The sequence below is a fragment of the Cibotium barometz genome, chromosome 65 (genome assembly GCF_041138505.1).
Source record: "Cibotium barometz isolate CiBa-2024 chromosome 65, ASM4113850v1, whole genome shotgun sequence".
Taxonomy (NCBI): domain Eukaryota; kingdom Viridiplantae; phylum Streptophyta; class Polypodiopsida; order Cyatheales; family Cibotiaceae; genus Cibotium; species Cibotium barometz.
Window position 1 is genome coordinate 10,293,163 of NC_141110.1, and position 17,136 is coordinate 10,310,298.

The window sequence follows — 17,136 nt, forward strand, 5'->3', positions numbered from 1 at the left end:
TATCTCAAATGCTCCACGACTGAATAAAATACAACAATAATACCTTTTAATGCTGTGCATGCTTTCACACTAGAGCTGGACACTAGGCGCATGGACAAAAGAGGGCTGGGCACCCTGCGCCTCCTGTATAGGAGGCTCAGCTGCCCCCACACTTGCCCTACAGTCCTCTAGGGTTGGATAACTAGTTGGTTATCCTTGCAAGAGCCCTAGGACTGTCCTAAAGCACTCCTATGGCCCTCCCATGGCTAGTGGGTACAACCAGAGCCTTCCTGGCCCTCATGGGGGTGATTTACCCTGTCCCCATGCCCACACAAGGACTTGGGGTAGCCCTATGGGTTGGCCCCTTCTCCTAAATGCAAACCCTAATTGTCTACTCAATGATATGGCATCCGGTATCATACCAGATACACAGAATCACTGACATCATTCCAGAGGGAGACTCACAGTGCGGACTGGCACTGTTTCATGTGCAGGACAGTGCACACGTGACCTTTGACTCATGTGCAGGACAATGCACACCTGACCTCGAATGACTAGGATGGATCCTTGTGGCTGACTCGTCCCGGACTAGGCTCACATGGGACCAATTTACCATCCCAGGTCCTGCACCTTCTTTACAGATATGTCTACGTGGCATCCAAGTGCGGGATGCACGTGACACATATATACGTGCATACGTATGTACGTACATATATACATACACACAAGTATATACATGTGTATATAACCTCTAAACATCTCAAATTTAACTGCAAATTTATAAAACTTAGGCTAATGTAAAAGCCAAGACTAAGAGATCTTGTAATAACTGCTTAAAGAATAACTTGAACAAATATTAAAAAAAAGAAGGAGATATCTGAAAAAAGGAAAAAAGGAAAATGTATAATTAGAATTCTTTTTTCTCTCCCATCATATGTCCACTTTGTCCTCCTTCACAGCTCTCTCTCCTTTACCCTCTATCCTTTCCGCATCTAGTTTTTTTTCTTGTTGCCTTGACATCCAATTTACTCATGGATCACATGTAACAGATTTTTGGTCTCATAGACCCTTTGGGTCTTTTGTAGCCGTTAATAACACACACACACACAGTAGTACTACTTTTTTCCAGTTTAATTTGATCATGCTTTTTTAGGATGACAATTTTGGCATAAGACCTATTTATTTGTGTATTTGATCTCATAGGTCATTTTGGTCTCCTCCAGCAGTTAATATAATTTTCTTTCTCTCTCTCTTTTTCTTCTTCTTCTTTTAGGCAAACCGTATTGAAGAGTCTCTTGTTTATATCATGATCTGCAAATTCTGTCTACGAAAATTTACGTTGCAAGCTTTACGATGTACCTCTTTCATCCATCAAAAGGGGGGCACCACTGGATGTGCAGCGAGACACAGGGAGAATGGCGGGGTGTCGTGGCAAGTAGATTTGGCTGCGATGGAGAGAAAATGATGGTGGTGATGATGATCGAACCAAGTCATGACTGTCGCAGCCACGGCGACAATATCCAACGCTGGAGCGGAAGGAAAATCGGGGGCAGTAAGGCCCAACAATGCAGTCATCAGAGAGAGTGCTTGATGCACCAGCGTTCCGTGTGGACGATGGCTTGCTCGCAAACGCCCTTAACGCCTGTCGTGAGGACCGCACAGAGGAGCAGACCTTGAGTGCAAGGCAACTGTGAAGTAGCTGCGTGGAAGATAGAGATTGATGAGGGCAACTGGGTGCAAAGGCAAGTTGGGCAGCCATGGAAGCGAGCAGACTTCGTTCGAATTCTTGTCCTTCGAGAAGAATATCTTTCGTTTTGCCTGTCGTGTTGGGTAGGTATTCTTTACCTTGGGAATCCTAAGAACCTTGCACAAAAGCAAGGCCTCATGGTGGCTACCCACGTGGCAATCCTAAGGGAAAAAAGCACCCGTATCCAGAACAGCCTGCTACCCACGTGGCAATCCCTAGTCAGGGCTGCAAGGCCTCACACATAGCCCCACTTAGGGCTATCCATGTGGCAATCCTAAGAACCTTGCCCAAAAGCAAGGCCTCATGGCTACCCACATGGCCCCACTCAGGGCTACCCACGTGGCAATCCTAAGGGAAAAAAGCACTTGCACCAGAGCAGCCACATAGCCCCGGGCTACCCACGTGGCGGAAAAAAGCACCCGCATCCAAAGCAGCCAACTACCCCCCACTCAAGGCTACCCACGTGGCAATCCTAAGGGAAAAAGGCCAGAACAGCCAACTACCCATGTGACCCTACTTAGGGCTACCCACAGGGCAATCCTATGGGAAAAAAGCCGCCAGCTACTCACGTGGCAATCCTAAGGGAAAAAAGCACCCGCATCCAGAGCAGCCAGCTACTCACATGGCCCCACTCAAGGCCACCCACGTGGCAATCCTGAGGGAAAAAAGCACTCGCATCCAGAGCAGCCAGCTACCCATGTGGCCCCACTCAAGGCCACCCACGTGGCAATCCTAAGGGAAAAAAGCACCCGCATCCAGAGCACGCGCAGGCAAAATGCAACAGAAACAAAAAAAAAAAAAAAAAGCACCCATGTAGGCAAAATCTAGAGCACGTAGTAGGCAAGGCAAAACTCATAGCAACCAAAACGTAACAAAACGCACAGCAGCCAACCAAGGTGAAAAGCACATAGTAAAAAGCCAGACTAAACAATATAAATAACGAGCAAGAGATATCAGGAACGCACAGGAGAAATCAATGAGCAAGAAGGAGAGAGCACGGTAGAAAGCAGCATCCAGGAGCGCACATGAGAAATCAAGCGAGCAAGAGAAAGGGAGAGAGCCACAGGAGAAGGAGAATAGGTAATTGTTCATAAACTAAAACAAATTTTGTTGTTATTGTCTGTGGTAATTTTCCTTCCTTCTATCTATGTATGATTCTTCTAAGCTTTACTGAACACTTCCTCTCTGCAAGTATGGACTGTCTTAGACGTTTTCCTATAGTGATCATGCCTTCTCTGCCTAGCTACATGCTCGCAAGCCCTTAAGAAATTTTTCGTATATGCATGGCTTCTACTGGCAACGACGATCTTGCTTCTGATTATCCAAACGTAGATGGCAATTTACCAGTAGGTGAGTTAGGAACCGGCTCAAACTTTGGTTGGAGATCCGAGTAGCCCTACTTTGATTGGTAAGACAAGGAGCCTCCCCACCACAAGTATTTCACTTTGCAAGGAAGCAACTACTTCACTAAGAACTAGAAGGCTCCATCAGGTGAATCAGGAGTAGAGTGGCTTCGATCTCCATGTGTAACTTTGGGCACTTGTCTGCCACCTTTAGAGTACTGCAAGAGTTTGGAGAAGCACCCTCTAGTTGCATTCATTCAAAGCACTTAAGAGCTTCTTCACCATGCCCATGTTGGGCATAACCGGCAAGGCAGGAGGGTTCAAGAGATAACACACTAACACAAAGCAACTATAGACGCGCAAAATAGCGGGCGCGTCTATAGGCGTTGCTTGACTAGAGAAATTACGGGCGCGTCTAATAGCGCGTGTATTGACGCGTCTATTAGGGCATCTACACTGAGAATCTAACACTGCATCTAACAGCGCGTCTATTTACACGTGTATTAGCGCGTCTATTTACGCGTGTATTAGGGCGTGTATTAGTGCGTCTACACTGAGAATTAGACGCGTATTTAGACGCAAAACAGAGAGCACAAAAAGTGAGATTTTGGTGTAGGTTGGTAAATGTACATCACTGCTTTCCAAAAATTACCCATGATTACCAAAGCACATAATTTTAACAAAAACATCAATGCTTTTTTGCAAACCCACATATACAAAAAATAAGTGAGGTGAGGAGAATGAGACAATATGTAAAATAGTTTAGCCAATATCAATGATGGGCTACGGTTCAATCTCATCCTCAATGAGATCAACCCTTGCCAAACTATCTACTTCAAAATCCAAACAAGTGTTTAGATCTACAAATACATTCAACCCACTACTACTTGTGCTACTCATGTGCTCATCGAAATCAGCATCACCAATGGTAGGCTCGTCCTCACGGCGGGTAATGGCCTCAATATCTGTATCTCCTATCTCATGATCATCCTCCTCTCTCGTATCACGGTCATCATCACCTCCATGGCCATGATCATCCTCCATATTCGTAAATGTGCTATACATCACTTTGGAACGTGGCATAATAGGTATGACATGCCACCATCTGTTATTATCCACCATCGGTTGATAGACAACCTAATTCAAACACAAATACAATCATGTTATTTTCCTTGCATCGAAGGTATCAAATATTTAAAAGTGAGTACTTTTATATGTCTGTACAGTACCTGTTCACATTGTTGTGGTAGTACTAGTGTGTCCTTCTTACTTTGCCAAAACTTTGTGGAGTCAATAGTTACAAAGCCACTTGCATGGCGTTTGATTGTTACATTAGGGCCTCTTTCCACCACGTCCTTAAACCACTTTACATCCAAAACATACACAAAGAAGCGTCGAAAGTCAAGCTTAATAATATCTTGGATTATGCCACAATAATCATCCATGGCTCCATTGGCTCCCTCAAAGCTAGCAATGACGCCGCAATCTTGTGTATTTCTCTTATCATCAATCCGTTGTGTTCAAAAATGCTTGCCCTGACACCATATAGCATTGAACATAGTGCACTACACCAAGACAAAATCAATTAAATAAGCAATCTAGATTATTGAAAGCTCCTAACTTATGCATAACATTCTATATACCGACCTTGCTCATGCATCCCCTAGCATACTCCCATTCTTCCATTGTGATATGCATCCCCTCGTCTTTCTCTGCTTTCTCCATTTCGTCAAGTAGCCAATCCACATGAATATCCTTTGGAAGTGCTCTTAGATACTGAGGGTATGGCACACGAGATCCGTGGTGTGTACGAAAGAGGACCCTTTCTTGTTGTCTTCTTTCCTTCGCATCCTCGTATCTTGTCACCCATCTTTTCATCACATCACTATTAAGCACGCAATAGAGGTTGATATTATTAAGCAACTCCGTGTCTATTAGTTTGTTGTGTCCTTTCCCTTGAGGCACAATAGAGGTCATCCTTAGGTCTTCATCATCTCTCCATAGTCGTGGAGAGAGCTATCCACATCAACAAGAAACTCAGAAATATATACAAGTGACTCTTGTATCAACCAACCCTCGACCATGCTACCTTCGGGTCTTGCATTTTGTCTCACGAAACCCTTCAAGGTCTTCATGAAGCGCTCGAGGAAGAACAACCATCGTGCATGTATAGTACCGCATATAGCAATCTCATCCACCAAATGCACTATGAGATGTAGTTGGCTTGTGAGAATAGAACGTGGAAATGTCTCCTCCACTAAACAAACCACCTCCACTGACATAACTCGAGCATTCTCAAGCGTGGTGGGATCTATTTCCTTTGAGCTCACATACCTAGAAATGAAAAAGTACACCATATTAGCAATATGAACACCTTGCATGGAGCATTGATACGCATCACATTTTGTATCATGTAAAGTACCTCACAAGCTCGCCCATCTTGTAAATACAATCTTTCACGTCCTTCGATGCACTACAAGAAATGCTAGTAGGTAGTATGAACTAAACACACGAGGAATGGTTGATTAGTTGCTTCTAATTCACTCACAAATTTGAAAGGAAAAAGATATTATGCACACTTCTCCGCGACCATCTCACGCTTTGATAACCTCCACGGTGCACGAGGTAAAAAAACACGCCCATTTGGTCTCTCTTGTGGCCAAGCTTCACGCATCCTCCCTGTGGTACGTAGATCCTCCCTTATGCCTACGGAATCTCGTGTCCCATTCAAATGTTCCCAAATGGTAGATGCCACATTCTTGAAGATATGCATGGGATCAAGCAGGTGATTGATCTTGAGGTGGGACCAATATGGTAAACGATAAAAGATGGAGTATCTAAACAAAAGCTGGTGTTAGCGACGGGCAATCTTTATTTCCAACCAATATAGCACACAATAGTTACAAACCCTTACCGGCTCATGCCAAGTGGTGGAGGAGTCGTGGAACCGTCCCAAATTCTCATCCAATCTCCCACTGTGAGTGATTGTGGGAGGACTTCATTCCAAGGGACAACATATCTAGGATGATCAGGTGGGAGAAATCGATGGTGATTCTCATAGATGACCTTATTCAATGCGTCTGCCCGTGAGGCAACAAGTGAAGGACCACAAACAGGACATGCATGGTAACCCGATGTAGTGAGACCTGAACAATAGATGCAATTAAGAGTTGAAGGTGGGTTTAGGGTGCCACATCCTTTGCCTACTCATAATTAGAAGTGCAATGCTTACGTGAACACTCGCCATAGCCTGGGAAGTCATGCATCGTCCACATCAAGATTGCTTTGCAGTTGAAGTCTCGTGATGAGGGAGGCCTGCTCACATCATGCACCTCGATACCTCTCCAAAGTATCTCTAGCTCGTCAATCAAAGGCTCCAAATAAACATCAGGATTTTTGACTTTATGTTTCCCTGGAATTAGAAGGGATAACATAACATGTCCTTTCTTAATCGCCATAGAGAGTGGAAGATTATAATTCACCAATATCACTGGCCATACACTGTAAGAGGTGCTTTTGAGACCAAATGGGTTCACACCGTCCATACCCAATCCAAGTCTCAAGCTCCTAGGTTCTTCCTTGAAGCTTGGCCATGTGTCTTCAATATGCTTCCACGCAAGAGTGTCTGCGGGAGTTCTCCACTTGCCATCGGTTGATCGATGGGAGGAATGCCATGACATGAGCTCTGCAACAATGGATTTGCACTTGAACATATGTTAGATGCGAGGAATTATGGAAAAATGTCGCAGAACCTTACGAGGCACGTCCAAAGTTTTGAGATCTGCTCTATATCTTGCCTCTCCACAAGTAGGACACTCTCTTGCATCCTTATGTAGTCCACGAAACAAAACGCAATCGTTGACGCATGCATGGATGCGCTTGTAATCTAATCCTCCAAGAGAGGTCACGTGTTGCCTTGCCATATCTCTTGAGGTCGGTAATTTATTCTCCCTTGGAAGCATTTTACACAATATCCTGCACGTGAAGACCATAAATGAGGAAAAGCATTCGAGTAATTGACCCACTAGCATAATTCACTATGTTTGCAAAATAGACTTTAAAGCTTACTTCAGTAATGCATTCAAACTTGCATTGCTCCATCCATAGATGGTTTTTTGCAAGTTTAGTAACTCAAGGGAGGCACGTAGAACAGAGAATGTGCAGCCCTCAAACAGTGGAGTCGATGCTACAGTAAAAAGATCGTCTTGCTCCATGCTATCATCCCTCCCTTCGGATTGATGGACATATAAATCCCGCACCATATCATCAAACACCTCCTCCTCCACGGCTTCATGAGGTAATGGCGGAGGGCTACTATCACCATCACTCCATGCATCCGTAACGATCCCTCCTGAAGATCCCACCTCATATCGTCGACGCTTTGCCTCCTCACGCGACGAGCATAGGGAAACATATGCGGGTGTGGCACTGCATCCTGTATCAAATTAAAACGGGATCATAACTCAAACATATGAACACCCATAGGTATCTCAATCAACCTTAACTCTTTAACACTTACCATGTTTATGGTCGCATCCCATTCTCCATACTTTGAGATGTGATTGAGTGTAATCCTGCGTGCACGATACATGTTTCCTCGACATCGATCACACATACATTTGATTTTTTGCTCCAACCACATTTTGCGATGGTGGATACGGAGGGATTCATCCCCACTGGAGCTACTTGTTGAAGATGAAGACATCTTACAAATAAACAACCCAAAAAAATTGCTCTTGTATCAAATATTTAATCTTAAAACTCTGTGGCGCGTCTATTTGCACGTTTAAAACCGCGTCTGTTCTGTGTGGTATGCGTCTATAGGTGCGTCTAAACTGCTGTAAACGCGCAATTACACGCGGTTTTAGACGCAATAGTAGACGCGACATTAGACGCTCCTGTAGATGCGATTTTCATTTTCAAACCTACTTTTAGCGCGCTTGCTTTTCTTCACATACTTTTAACGGGCTTGCTTTGCTATTAACAGATCCATAGCCTAGCATCCACACTTATCTTCAAGCACCCACATTTAGCTTACACAATCATCTCCAAGCACACAAGAGAAGAGGGTGAACAAGGAAGAGAAGAAAGAGAAGAAAGAGAAGCAAAGGGTGAACAAGGAAGAGAAGAAAGAGAAGCAAAGGGTGAACAAGGAAGAGAAGAAAGAGAAGCAGCTTTGAAGAAGGACAAGAAGCTTCCATACCTCTATCCAAGGTAAGTCTCTTTAGGGTTGATCTTCTTTGAAAGTTACTCTCGTTTGATTCGTCCTTTGCTCTCTTTGAAACGAATGTTTTTGGTACAACAACTGTGTTTTTGTGTCGGGCGCGTCGGGCGCATGTCCTTTTCATCTTTTTAGAGTAGTATGTCTGTCAGAGCCCATCTATAGACGCAGCTGAGAGCGCATCTAAAAGCGCGTCTAAAGACGCGTCTACTCTGTATTGGAAACAAGTAGCCGGGTCTGTAGACGCAGTAGTATGTCTGTCAGAGCCCGTCTATAGACGCAGCTGAGAGCGCGTCTAAAAGCGCGTCTATAGACGCGTCTACTCTGTGTTGGAAACAAGTAGCCGCGTCTGTAGACGCGCTGTTAAACGCGAATATAGACGCTGTGTTTTTTCTCTCTCTTTTTTTCCCTCCTCTCTTTTTCTCTTTTTTTCTCCTCTCTTTTCCTCTCCTTTCTCCTCTCTTTTATCCCCACTTTTTCTACTCTCTTTTACTCTCCTTTCTCCTCTCTTTTCCTCTCCTTTCTCCTCTCTTTTATCCCCACTTTTTCTCTCTTTCTCTCTTCTTTTCCTCTCCTTTCATGGAAATAAGTGATTGCATAATGAAGAAAGGGATTACATGATTGAAGAAAGGGATTGCATGAATGATGGAAAGGGATTGCATGATTGAAGAAGGGGATTGCATTAATGATGGAAAGGGAAAGCATGATTGAAAAAATAGATTGCACTCTATATTTTCCTCTCTTTTTCCTTCTCTCTTTTATCCTCTCTTTCCTTCTCTTTTCGTCTCTCTTTTTCTCTCTTATCTCCTCTCTTTTTCTCTCTTTTTTTCTCCTCTCTTTTCCTCTATTCTCCTCTCTTTTTCTCTCTTTTTTTCTCCTCTCTTTTCCTCTATTCTCCTCTCTTTTTCTCTCTTTTATCCCCCTCTTTTTTCCTCTATTCTCCTCTCTTTTTCTCTCTTTTATCCCCTCTTTTTCTTCTCTCTTTTCCTCTCCTTCCTCCTCTCTTTTATCCCCGTTGTGCATGCCTTTTCTACTCTCTTTCCTTCTCTCTTTTTCTCTTCTTTTTCTCTTCTCAGTTCATCAGTAATCTTCTTTTTTTCTTTTTTCCAGTTCATCATGTGGCCAGGAAGCGCTTCAGGCTCACCTGATCCTCGAGAATCCATCTTTCGGGACTTATATAACCTTTTGGGGCACCCTCCCAGCCTGCGGAGTCCACTCACTGCTTATAAGCGTGAGTGGAAGAAAGCAATGAAGTCAGCGAAGGAGGAACCCAGTCTAAAGCACGTGGAGGCACAAAGGATCCAATTGGAGCAATATGGAAGCGTGCATTTTGGAGGAGGGGGTGTTGAATCATGGGAGGCCCAGTTTGTAAGTATCGATCTCAAATTATATTGTTTATGTAGTTTATTAGGAGGTTGTTTCTTTGTACTAACCCCTCCGCAAATTGTGTCATTTTGCAACTTGATATCGTGGGCAGGTACCTTACTCCTGTCGAGACAGCCTACCACCGCCACCATCGCAGAGGAGATACATGGAGGCACTTCTATAATGACGGGTTGATTATTGAGGAGCAGTATATCCGGGCTACTGGAGAGTCCCCCGAGGTATTTGAAAGTAATTAAATAATGTCAATATTATAAATAAAGATTTGATTTTTCATACATTGATATATGTTGTCCCTTGTTTACAGGACCCTGCACAAGAAGATGAGGAAGAAGACGAGGAAGAAGGAGGTGGAGAAGGGAGCACAGAAGGGAGCGAGGAGTAGTGCTAGCTACTTTTTTTTGTACTTAGCCACTGGCTTGGCTTCGTGCCTCTTGTATATACACTCCTCTTATTTTTGGTACTTGAAGCCACATGACGTGGCTTAGCTTCGTGCTATATGTACATACAAGCACTTTTTGAGCTATCAATTAATGCCTTGTAACTAAACGTTTCGGAGTTGTAATGTTTTATTTGGAATTGTAATTAATGTCGGCTATAGACATGCTTGCAAGAGTGCTAATTAAAATGCGATTGGCTGTAAGAATTGAATTACACAATGTGGAAATGGGATTCCTGTTACTCTATTGCATACACAACATACACAGCATTCTGTTAAAGCACACAAAATTTAAAAAATATTCTGTAACGCGTCTATATACTCGTTTGTCTGTTCAAGAAGCATCTATTTGAGCGTCTATAAACGCGTCTATGCATGCGTTTGTCTGTTTGCATGTATAAACGCGCCTATACATGCGTCTGTCTTTTTTTAAATTTCTCCCCGACTGTCTATTTGCGCGTCTATATGCGCGTCTGTGTACGCATCTATAGGCGCGTCTGTTTGCTACCTTTTAAACGTGCCTTTAGACGCGGGTCTATAGACGCGCTAATAGACGTGCAAATAGATGCGCCCGTAAGTTTTTTTTCTAGTTGAGTAAACACGTTTGTGTGCGCATCTGTAGGTGCTTTGTCTTGTTGTGACATCTTGCACTGGCAGCATGTCAAATACTTGTTGTGCTTTGGCAAGCATGCTGCAATAAGCATATAGATGAACCACGGTAGTGCACAAGACTTCGCTCTTCAATAATCCCTTTCTTTTAATTTCCCCATGTAGTTCTTCTCCCTTGTCTATGGCACCTAGGCTTGTACAAGCTTTCAGGATGCAAACAAGTGTAGACACATTTGGAGAAGTACCTTCTAATTGCATCTTTCAAAATAGTTAAAAGCTTCCTCACAATATCCATGCTAAGCATAACCAACGACCAAAGCAAATGAGACCATTATTATGGAGAGGAAGTTTATCGAACACTTCTTGTGCTTTTTCAAGGAGGCCCCATTTCGTGTACACGTCCACCAAGGCACTACCAACAAAAACATTTCTTTCGAACAACTTTCTTTCAACCTCGGCTTGTATATCTTGTGCCTTGTCTATGGCTCCGAAGCTGGCACAAGCTTTCAGGCTGCAAACAAAGGTGACTGCATTTGGTGAGACACCCTCTCCTTGCATTAATGTAAGACATTGCAATGCTTCTTCCCCAAGCCCATTTTCACTATATCCTGCAACAAAACCAAATTTCTTGGCGAGCTTTTGTGAGTGTGTTGTACTTGGTATACATGTCAACCAAGCTGCTTGCAATGAACAAGTCATTTTTTTATCAGCCCTATTCTAAGCATGTCCACATGTATTTTAAGGCCTGTTTCTAATTTTTTTAGGTTTGCACAAGCGTTCAATAGTGTAGGGAAAATATGTGTAGAGGATATTTTGAATACTTGTTTTCAAATCTTCTAGTAAAGTGATAGAGCACAACAAGGCTTGCGATCATCAATATAATTGTAACAAGAGTAACCTAGGAATGCTCAATCGACGGCATTCTATGAATGTGGGTTGTCTGCACATAATGTTGTGTCATGGACAGCTATGCTTTCAACATATGCCAACATATGCTGATGAACAAGGTGAAGAGTTCAAGGCTTTGCCAACTCTTGGACCATCTTATACTTAGACGGGCAACAATACTCGCCAGTCTTGAACCCAAATCTGCATTATTGTCGGGTTTGTGATGAGTCTTGGATCATCTTAGATACACAAGTGCATCAATGTCCATGAGTCTTGCATCAAGTGATGAGCTTTTGATGATGGACCTCGCTTGTTGGGTGAAGGTGCTTACACCTGGGCTTGGATTTTAAGAAAGTTAAGTTCTCATCAGCATCATGCAGCTTTTGTTTTGGGTGAAATGAGCATAATGGTCTGATTGAAAGAGGTAGCCTGCTTATTGTACAAAAGGTATCAAATTTCTGTTCCATCAAATAGGTTTCTTGCTTTATGTGATTTTACTGGAACAAGACACACAATTTTGGTTTGTTTGCATAAGTTTTCAAATAGTGTAGGGAAAATATGTGCAGAGGGTATTTCAGATACCTATTTTTGAATCTTCTCGTAGAGGGAGAGAGCACGATGAGGCTTGCGATCATAAATATAATTGGTAACAAGAGTAACATAGGAATTCTCAATCGACGACATTCACTTGTCACTACATCAAGTATTCTTCTATGAATATGGATTGTATGCACATAATGCTATGTTAGGATAGCAATGCTTTCAACATATGCTGAACAAGGTGAAGAGTTTAAGGCTTTGCAGGTGTACCATCAAATGCAAAAGGAAGGTATAGACTCAGATGGACCTACGTTTATACTTGCCCTTCAAGCACAAAGCACACTTGGAGAGAAAGAAGATGCTCTGCTTTAGAGGCAAACTGCCAAATTTGACACGCATGACTATCATAGACGATAATTGCTTGCACAGAGTCAAACATGGGCCACAAGTCTATAAAAGAACTGCTACGTGGAATACACGTGAGAAAACTAGCATAACCTTTAGAAAAAAACTATTCTTTTTTAGTGCAAGTGTAAGCCTCTAAATCTCGCTTAAGACTGCTCACATTCACAAAAACATATGGCCCTCCTCTATAAGACCTAAATGACTGCACACATTAAGCACACAACAAAATGTCACCACATGTGGAGGGATGCACTCACTCAAAACAGTTCAATGCTTAGTCACCTTGGCCATGTGGTGCATATTGTGCGATCAAGCGCTCCAAAAGACGATGTCCTAAGAAGGAATCTCTTCAAGCACACGCTATGCTTTTGCTAAAGCTCTCCACTTGGCATACATGTCCACAAGAGTACTGCCCATGGAATATCATTATGCAACAAGCCCTATCTCGCAATCTTAGCATTGTCCAGCATAATATCATTTTGCAACAAGCACTGTAATGCAATTTCAACATGATTTTGTTTGCACGTGTGTCAGCGGCTCTTGCAATGCAAGATAAAATCACAGGTACCCACATTTGGAGGGATGCCTTCACACTGCATGCATTTGTAACATTTGAGTGCTTGCTCACCTTGGCCCTACCTACGACAATCAGTGCATTCCAAGAGATGTCATCTCGAGAAAGGATCTCCTCAAGCACACACTGTGTTTTTTCTAGATCACCACACATGGTAGTGACATGTCCACAAGAACACTACCCAGCATAATATTATCTCGCAACAAGTCCTCTCTCGCGTAATTTCATCATGAATATGTTTCCACTTGTATGTTGCTATAGTGCAACAAGCTTTTAAAACACAGGCATAGGTGATCACATATGGAGGGATGCCCTCATGCTGAATGCGTTCAAACAACTTGGCGATTGTGTACATATCTTGAAATTAGTGCTCTCCAAGAGACAACATCCCGAGAAAGAAGCTCCTCAATTATGCCCACTTTAGGCTTAGCTATTTGATCAAGCTGCCTTGATAGCCACTTGTAGGAGAAGCTTTGTTTGCATGTTAATTTTGTTCTTGATTTGAATGTTTTTTTATGGATTTCGGCTTAAGTAACGAGGTCAAAGATAACTTATGTGCACTGATAGCAGTCATAGGTCTACATTAATCAGTGATCATGAAACAATATCACACAAGACTTGTTGCTTCATCGCCTTCAGTATCGCAAACTGACCAAGGTATTCTTATTTTTCTCTCTTTTATATTTAAATAAACTAATGGCTACTTTCAACATTGAAGGTGTATCTTTGGTCCACTTTCGATACTAAGAGTGTTATTTGGGAAATGGGGAAAGGGCATGTTCCCTTATGTTTATAAAATTTTGGGGAGGACTGTGCTAACTCCTTACCATACTTTATGTATTGTTTTTTTTTCACTCGCACAAACAAGTACAAAATTCATATGACTTGAACAATGATGTGTAACTCAGATTTAGATATGTTAACCAATTTGTAATTATCGTTTTTGTGAGGTACTTCAAGATCTCCATCGATCATAAGCATAGGCATGCAGTTCATCGATAGCAAACATGCCTCTAGCATCCTTTCCAAGTATGTTTACAGATTCATGTTTGTTCGATCACTTCAAAATATTTATAAGTAAAAATGCATGGTTGTATGTTTGTTAATTTTGAACTTTGCCTTCGACATATGTTAATCAAAACTATCAAATATTTGCTATATGTAACATGGCAAACTGAAACTTGGGAAAGCCATGCCTAGGAAGAAGACATGCTATAGAAATTAAGACTTTAAGGAAAAGAAAACAACTGCTAATGCCAAACGCTTCCACATGGTATAACGTGGAGATGCTATATGAGCAATGGTGTTTTAAGTGTGATGTTGTTACCAGCAACATTGCACTGTCTTGGATGCGGCATGTGTTCATTTCTGACAAGGCGTCATTGTACTAAAAGTGAATGCTATACGACTAATGTGAACCTAGCAAGTGCATTGTTACTGGATGCGAGAGACAAATACGATGTCAAAGCACACTGGTGTGCTTACTAAACTGCAAAATGAATATGACTAAGCAAGCAAGTATAGCTCCAGATTACATTCGTTGGCTATGATAATAACAAGTAACCAGCTACATACCCAACTTCTTAGCATCATAGATGTGTTAATTGAAATAGCCTTCCAAGCACACAAAAAGATAGCAAATCCCAACTCAAGCATGCAAAATATATGCACTGGGGGCTCAGCCCATTGCCATAAAAACTGCAAGAAACACTCAAATACACTCAAGAATGGCACACACACACTATCTCTCTCTCTCTCTAAGAAGCTACAGCCATGCACACACAAAAAGAAACTAGACTTAGGTTATGGCACACAAAAGATAAGCATGGAGATCATCCTCACCATCTTCTTCTTCACTCTCTTCCTCATGGATATGGCGTTGAAGCACAAGAGAGATGGAAGAAACAAGAAACAAGAAAGCAAGAGTTTGTGCCAATTGAGAGAGATTGAAAAGAACCGTGAGATTGGTAGATAAAGGTAGAGAGAGGTTGTAACCAACTTCCAACTTCCCAAACCTCCCAAATCACACGACTCCTTTCTCTTTCTTTCTTTATTGAATTTGAAAAGTTTGTTACATAAGCTTTTTGAAACCTTAGGCTTAGCTTTCATTTTTTTGTGCATACATAGACCATGGCTTTTAACCTTACAAAATAGCTAGAGAAAGTTTCCATGCTTTGGCTTTACAAGTGCGGACCCGCTAAATTGCCAAGCATTTATAAAATTGGACATGCGTACAAATCATACGGCAACAAGTGTATGTCGAGGCTTGGATACAAAATAAACATGGGATAACATCATTCTTATTTGAGAAAAGCTGCATCTTCTTAGCCTATTTGATGTCAAAATTGGAGGCTATCATTCCTCCCACGCTTAGCTTGTGAGCTCCCGCGAACAAAATATCAATGAAATTTCTCCCTTTTCACATAATCACTCCTTCAAAAAACTCCTCAAACTTCATCACATCTCTTCAAACTCCTCACTTACTCTCCTACACTTACTCCATACTCCACCAAACATAGAATGAGGTGAAAAATCATCAACACATCCCCCACAAAAAACCCACAAACACCCTATGGAAATAATAACAACTCTCAACTTCAAACACCAAAATAATCCCCATCAAAAGATCATAATTTCATAGCTCTCTCTCACTCAAAATCTGCATGAAAATCTGCCACCCTTGGAAACATACCCTTGCTACGCCAAAAATCTCCGGCGTAAGGATTTAAAACACGCTGCCCACTATTTAGAACAAATTATAGTTGTGTGTGTGAACTGCCTCTTCGAGACTCTATTAGGTTCAAGGACCTGATTCTTTTTTTTTTTTTAAAGCTTGAATTTCAGCTTCGAAAGAATGTGCGTGTGAACATCCGCTTGTAGAAGACCATTTTACACCTTGTAAAGCTTTATTAAATTAAGGTTATTAAAACCTTATCTTCCGTGGCTCTGCAACTCGGCCTCCAAAAAAAATTAAATGCTGCCAGCACACACCTGCAGGAATCGTCTCGCTTGCACAAGAAACTGATGGTGATGCAAAAGGCGTCGGCTTCTTGCTTGGCTAGCTCTGCATAATTCGCTCTATTCACAGAACCACTGATGTTGCTTCCTCCCACCGTAGTGGCCTTTTGCCGCCGCCACCATCACACCACTGCTCTATTGTCCCATCTACTCCTCGATTGCTCTATTGAGACCAGCCTGCTCTTTGCAGCTTTCATGTCCATCTTGCTCCTTTCTTTCCTTCAAGGCTGCCTCCCTCCTCGGTCTTTGCACATTCTTTCTAGGCCAGTGCTCCCTCCACTTTCTGCTCTGTACCTTGAATTGTTGAACACATTTCCCATGCGCCTTCGAAGGGCGGCTTCCTCCCAGTCTCGCCGAACCTTCCCATCAAAATCTACAATTATTTCAGAGTCTGAGGAATCACTTGGGCCCTTCCTTTCTTTAGTGGAGTCAAACAGGCCATCTGCAGCATGTCTACGCCTCTTCTTTGCCTTAGAAAATCGCTTGTTTGAGGATGAAGACATTCTCATTGGATGCGGCTCCATGACAACACAATCCTCTTCATCAGAGCTATCAGAAAGCTCAGAAGTAGCACCAAATGAATCCCTCCACATTTTAAGCTGCTTCTTGCAAGTTCCATGGCTAGCCCCTCCCGACGAACGCACCAAATGAAATAGCCTTCCAAGCACACAAAAAGATAGCAAATCCCGGACTCAAGCATGCAAAATATATGCACTGGATGGGCTTAGCCCATTGCCATAAAAACTGCAAGAAACACTCAAATACACTCAAGAATGGCACCCACACTATCTCTCTCTCTCTCTCTAAGAAGCTACAGCCATGCACACACAAAAAGAAACTAGACTTAGGTTATGGCACACAAAAGATAAGCATGGAGATCATCCTCACCATCTTCTTCTTCACTCTCTTCCTCATGAATATGGCGTTGAAGCACAAGAGAGATGGAAGAAACAAGAAACAAGAAAGCAAGAGTTTGTGCCAATTGAGAGA

The 17,136-nt window shown here is 42.4% G+C and overlaps 1 protein-coding gene across 7 annotated transcripts in view; it reads right to left on the reverse strand.

Annotated features, from left to right (window-relative positions):
- LOC147602903 (uncharacterized) overlaps window positions 1–1,826 on the reverse strand; it is a 72,489-nt gene extending 70,663 nt beyond the window's left edge. For 6 of the 7 annotated variants that reach the window (XR_015265677.1, XR_015265675.1, XR_015265674.1 and 3 more), the window contains exon 1: window positions 1,339–1,826. Coding sequence is in view for 3 of the 7 variants with exons in the window: in XM_086797120.1 (XP_086653246.1) it covers window positions 1,339–1,738 (400 nt within the window). In the remaining 4 variants the exon portion in view is untranslated. The remainder of the gene's footprint in view (window positions 1–1,338) is intronic. The other variant, XM_086797118.1, reaches the window with a different exon arrangement.
- Window positions 1,827–17,136: the final 15,310 nt, after the last annotated feature.